General features: G+C 45.4%; 1 protein-coding gene across 1 annotated transcript in view; it reads left to right on the plus strand.

The window, feature by feature from the left end:
• Positions 1–5286, plus strand: part of LINS1 (lines homolog 1) — an 11119-nt gene extending 5833 nt beyond the window's left edge. The window contains exons 5-7 of the mRNA XM_015569109.1: positions 12–565; positions 2446–2617; positions 4396–5286. Coding sequence (XP_015424595.1) covers positions 12–565; positions 2446–2617; positions 4396–5284 — 1615 coding nt within the window. The 3' untranslated portion in view covers positions 5285–5286. The remainder of the gene's footprint in view (positions 1–11; positions 566–2445; positions 2618–4395) is intronic.
• Positions 5287–5589: the final 303 nt, after the last annotated feature.

Here is a 5589-nt window from a genome sequence, read left to right on the forward strand (position 1 = left end):
TTGTTCTCTCCCTTTGAAGTCTTTTACAACTCCTTCTTTTCTCAGCATCTGGACGGCCCCCCGGGCACCTGTCACTTAGCCAACACCTTGCTGGGCGTCCTGGAACTGCTAGAACTCCTCATCGCTTCCAGAACCCACCGGGACCTGCATTTCACCTGCCAGAGGATTTTATTTTTGAAGCCGTCCTGTGTGCTGGACGTCATCACCTGGCCCGTGCAGGCTTTCGTCAAAAGGAAGTTCGTCATATTCCTCAAAAAGTGCCTTCTCTGGAAAGCGGGTGAAGACCTCTGCCGCGGGGCTGTCGCCGCCCTGGCGCCACCGGATCGGCATTTGGAGGGGGACATGGCGGCGTTAGCTGCTGCCGTTCTGCAAGCTGTGGATTTGGGCTTATTGAGGACGTTGTCTGTCCACGGAAAGCCTTCCTGCTTTGCAGCCGGTGAGGCTCAGCCTGGATGTGAGCGGCCCCCTGGTCCAGATCACGTGATCCTTAGAGCCGCGAGCTTGCTTGTTATTAAATCCTTAGAAATCAAGTTTCAAAAGTGTGCTTCAGCCAAGGAAATGAAAGGTAATTCTTCTGACTCCTTTTTTAATATATATATTATTGATTTCAGAGAGGAAGGGAGATGAAGAGAGAGAGAGAAACATCAGTGATGAGAGAGAATCATGGATCAGCTGCCTCCTGCACTCACACCGCCTACTGGGAATAGAGCCCACAATCCAGGCATGTGCCCCGACAGCGAATTGAACCGTGACCTCCTGGTTCATAGGTCGACTCTCAACCACTGAACCACACCAGCTGGTCTCCTAATTCCTTTTGTATGTGAAGTAATGAGTAATTACTTACTGAAGTAAAATTATTCAGAGTTACCAAATCACAGAACTGTAATTTTACTAATTTAAGCTACATGTAATCCTACTCGTCTCCTACCTCCTTTTGTATGTGAAGTAATGAGTAATTACTGAAGTAAAATTATTCAGTTACCAAATCACAGAACTATAATTTTACTAATTTAAGCTACATGTAATCCTAGTAATAATTTATCAGATATTCTTAAAAAAATTAGAATTACCTTCAGGAACATCAACATTTTGTGGGCTAAGCCTAATTGTTATAATTACTAAGTTTTTTAAAAAGTAGGTGTGGTTAAGTCAGTGCAAAATAAGTGATGCAAGTTAACTGATATGTGGGTATTTGTAGCATTTCCATATTCTCCTTTATGAAACTGACATATCTACTTGTGTAGATTATTGATAATTATGAATTGAATGGAAACTAATCTGTGAAAAGTTATATTGATGAAGAAATGGTTGCAGGTAATTTCCAGGATGTAGAGTCCTAAGACAGCCATGTAAAGTATGATATTCAGTGTAGGTGTTGGGAAGACATGTCCTCCTTTTCATTTGAGAAAAATGAAGAGCAAACATCTCTAAACAAGCAGCGTATAGTGTTAGTGTACGGTTTGTCTTGTAAGCAGTGACTTCCCCGAATTGCTTTGGACATCAGCTATCCTGGTATATTAGATATAACTGTGTGCAGTTATAATTTACAACACTGGGTGGCATATGTTGCATAACTCAGAGTTCTAAATTGCACTTCAAGTTTCCCAAACCCGTTTGAGTTTTGTGCTTAATAGTAGTACTTTCTTTTAATGCTTCAAATAACCAAAAACAAGTTTGTTATTTTTGAAAGCAAAATTCGTTTTGTTTCCTTGCATTGTTGCCACTAGTAACAGCTGTGGCATTCGATGATTTCCGTTGTCTGCTGCCCATTCATTCATTTATGTGCTTTTAGCTAGAATTCATGAACAGTCTGACTGTCCATTTTAACGGAATTCTATTGATCGGTCACTTTTCTTCTCTGAAGCTCAATTCCCTAACTTGCAGACATTTTGAGTGTGATATATCTACTAATGTAAATTATTGGTAACAATATATATATACTTAATGTCTTCTTTGAAAAAAAATATTTTTTTATTGATTTCAGAGAGGCAGGGAGAGAGAGAGAAACATCGATGATAAGAGAGAATCATGGATTGCCCTGACCGGTTTGGCTCAGCGGATAGAGCGTCATCCTGCAGAATGAAGGGTCCCAGGTTCGATTCCAGTCAAGGGCATGAACCTTGGTTGCGGGCACATCCCCATTGCGGGGGGTGCAGGAGACGGCTAATCGATGTTTCTAATTCTCTATCCCTCTCCCATCCTCTCTGTGAAGAATCAATGAAATATATTTTAAAAAAAAAAATTACCTCCTGATGGTTCCAGGGTGTCTTGTTCTTGTTGGATTTTTCTGCCCGCCCCCTACTGGGGATTGCTGAGCCATGCCGCCGGGGCCATAGTGATGCCTTTTTAAAGCACTCCAGACGCTGTCATTATGTGTATAGCTAGGCAAGCTGTGAATGTATTTGTGAACCGTTGCCCACACTTTGCAACGTTCATGTCTTGAAGGTGATTTGCAGAGGTACATGTCTGAGCTACTGACCTTCCTGCAGCCTCACCTCCAGCCCTCCGTGCCGGCGCACAACCCGTGCGAGTGGCTGTCTAGGGTCTTCATGGAGCAAGACGATGACATGCTGGAGGCTGCGAGAGCATCCATGGGCATCTACCTCAAGCTCACCAGGTCGGTCTGTTGTCAACTCGTTGCACTCGCTCCATGCCAGGAAAGCAGAGACCATCGCTAATACGGCGCTGGCCCTATTGTTTACTTTCCATCATTAGGAGGAAAAAAAAAAATCCCTAACAATCTTGTGGTTTCCTTGTGAGAGCCAGTTCCTCCCTTTAACGCTGCCCTGCATGAAAACGAGATTACATGTCAGTTCTCGTTAGAAGAGGTGGCTGGCGAGGCAACCTAGGTTAGCACAACTGGCCTGGGCTTAGCAAACGGAGCACTGGTTTGGTCTCCATCTCTGTGCTGCCTGGGTCTAAACCTTAATCTCACTGATTTGGTGAAGAGCTCTTCCTTCGAAGACTAACTTTTCCATGTGGAGCTTCTATAAGGTGATGCTAGCCTTTGTAAAGGCGAATAGAAACTTGTACGTCATCGAAGGAGCTGCTATTCTGAGTTTTCACGTTCTTCCTATTTTTAGTATTTACTCATTGGTTGGGAAAGTTTTCATTTTTATACCCAGTTGAACTGGGGCTGATGCCATCCTGAGGCAGCGCTGTGAACTGGATTATGAAGTCACGTCACTGATGGCATTGTATACTGATCCTATTTCTGCTTTATTGAAACAGCTGGGCCGAGGTCATACCTTCTTGTGGCACATCTCTGTAATTGGTTAGGAAGCTAGTAACTGATGACCTTGTCCACTAGTTCTGCTTCTGCTTTATTTATTTTTAAATATATATTTTTCGTTCATTTTAGAGAGGAAGAGAGAGGGAGAGAGAGAGAGAGAAACATCAATGATGAGAGAGAATCATGAATCGGCTGCCTCCTCGGGGGGATCGAGCCAACAACCCGGGCATGTGCCCTGACTGGGAATCGAACTGGCGACCCCTTGGTACATGGGTCGATGCTCAACCACTGAGCCACACCATCAGGTTGATTATCTCTCTTCTCTGTCTCACACCTCTGAATTCATCCTTAGGCAGGGCCATTAGCAATGTCAGACTTACAGCAGCCTTCCAGTTATAAATAACCTTTAACAACTCCAGCAGAAGTCGCAGGGGAGAGCGGATTGGTCAGTCTGGGTCACATGTCCACCAGGATCAGGAGAGGTAGAAGGAAGGGAGGAGGGTAGGGTCCAGCTCCATCCACCTTACCCACCCTACCACGTGGGATTAGGAGTTACGGGTGGGAATGAAGAAGTTTGATGTCAAGGGTTGGAAGACGGTACTTGTCGTCGGGCAGACAGAAACTAGAACTACCAAAGTCAGTGGGTTTTGTTTATTTCAGGGGTCCTCAAACTTTTTAAACAGGGGGGCCAGTTCACTGTCCCTCAGACCGTTGGAGGGCCGGAATATAGTTTAAAAAAACTATGAACGAATTCCTATGCACACTGCACAGATCTTATTTTGAAGTGAAAAAACAAAACGGGAACAAATACAATATTTGTATTTGCATGTGGCCCGCGGGCCATAGTGTGAGGACCCCTCGTTTATTTTATTGAGTCGGGTTAATATAGAGTTTGTGGAGAAAGAGTTTGGCTTAAATTTTTTCTTTTCTTTTTATTTTTATTTATTCTTTTTAAATATATTTTATTGATTTTTTCCCTTCAGTCCACAGGCCAATGCTCTATCCACTGAGCCAAACCGGTTTCGGCAAATTTTTTCTTTTAAAATAGTGCATGGATGACACTGTAATCTGGGAGGTGAATTATTGCATGTGAATTATACCTGCCAAAACTTATTTTTGTAAAAGGTCATTAATCTGGGGGTCTCCATTATCTTTATTTTCAGAGAACATGAAGCTGCTCAAAACTTGGCCCAAGAAAAAGAAACGTGGAACCAGCACACGCACGAAAACGGCTACAACCCGCACTGCATTTTTTTATTCTTTTTAAAAACTATAGGGTTTGATTCTACCGTCCTTCTCGACTTTTTGATTTCATCCGAAACCTGCTTCCTGGAATATTTTGTCCGATACTTAAAATTACTGCCCAAAGACTGGGATGCATTTTTCACCATTTGCAAGGACTTTGATGTAACCGAATGTCCCGATAGCAGAAATACTTGTGGTCGCCTCGCCTCACTTGTCCAAGACACAAGCAGCAACCACCGCACAGAATCCAGGCCGCTGGCTGCCCTTGGCAGTCACAGGAGCGCGCAGGCCTGTGTCTCCTGGGCGTCGGAGGCTTGCCCCGAACCCCCGAACCAGGTCGTGATCTCCGGGGAGAGACACACCACGCCCCAGGCTGGCAGTCGGGCGTCCCCGCCGGCCGCTCAGAGCCTGGTCGATTACGACACCTCCGATGACTCCGAAGTAGAACCCCCAGACCTGTGCTCAGCAAATAGTAAGCAGACATCTGCACACCCAGACGCCACGGAGAAAATTCAGGACCCAGGGGGAACAGGGAGGGGTAAGAAAGAACTGAGCTCGGAGCTTCAGTCCGGGCCTGCGGTTCCGAAAGAATCCAATAGTCCTTTCTCTGTGGATTGTGACGACGCCCCAAGGAACGTTGACTGTGAAGTGGGAACGTCTTACCGAACAGTAAAGTGTTTCCAAGAGCTGCAAGCTGCCATTTCCCGTCTGCAGAAGAAAAACCTTTTCCCCTATAACCCGACCGCCCTTTTGAGGTTGTTAAAACAGATCGAGGCAGTTTGTAATAAAAGCACGAACCCTCTGTGAAACGGGGGCATTTTACTTCCAGGAACTGTTTGTTTTGCCTGAATGAGGTGCTAGTAGAAGAGCAAACCTCCGAAGCGTTTTCTAAATGAAGGCTTTGCTTTGGGCCAATTAGAAGCAGCCCGGTGACTGACAAAGATGTAGCGAGCCCAGCCTGCTCGTGTGGACGCGTGACCCAAGAGGTCGCGGTTCCATTCCCAGTCGGGGCACAGGCCCACCTTGCAGGCTCGATCCCCAGTAGGGGGCGTGCAGGAGGCAGCGGATCAGTGATCCTCTCTCATTGATGTTTCTCTCGCTCGCTCCCTCCC

Source organism: Myotis davidii, unplaced genomic scaffold, assembly GCF_000327345.1.
Source record: "Myotis davidii unplaced genomic scaffold, ASM32734v1 scaffold164, whole genome shotgun sequence".
Classification (NCBI taxonomy): domain Eukaryota; kingdom Metazoa; phylum Chordata; class Mammalia; order Chiroptera; family Vespertilionidae; genus Myotis; species Myotis davidii.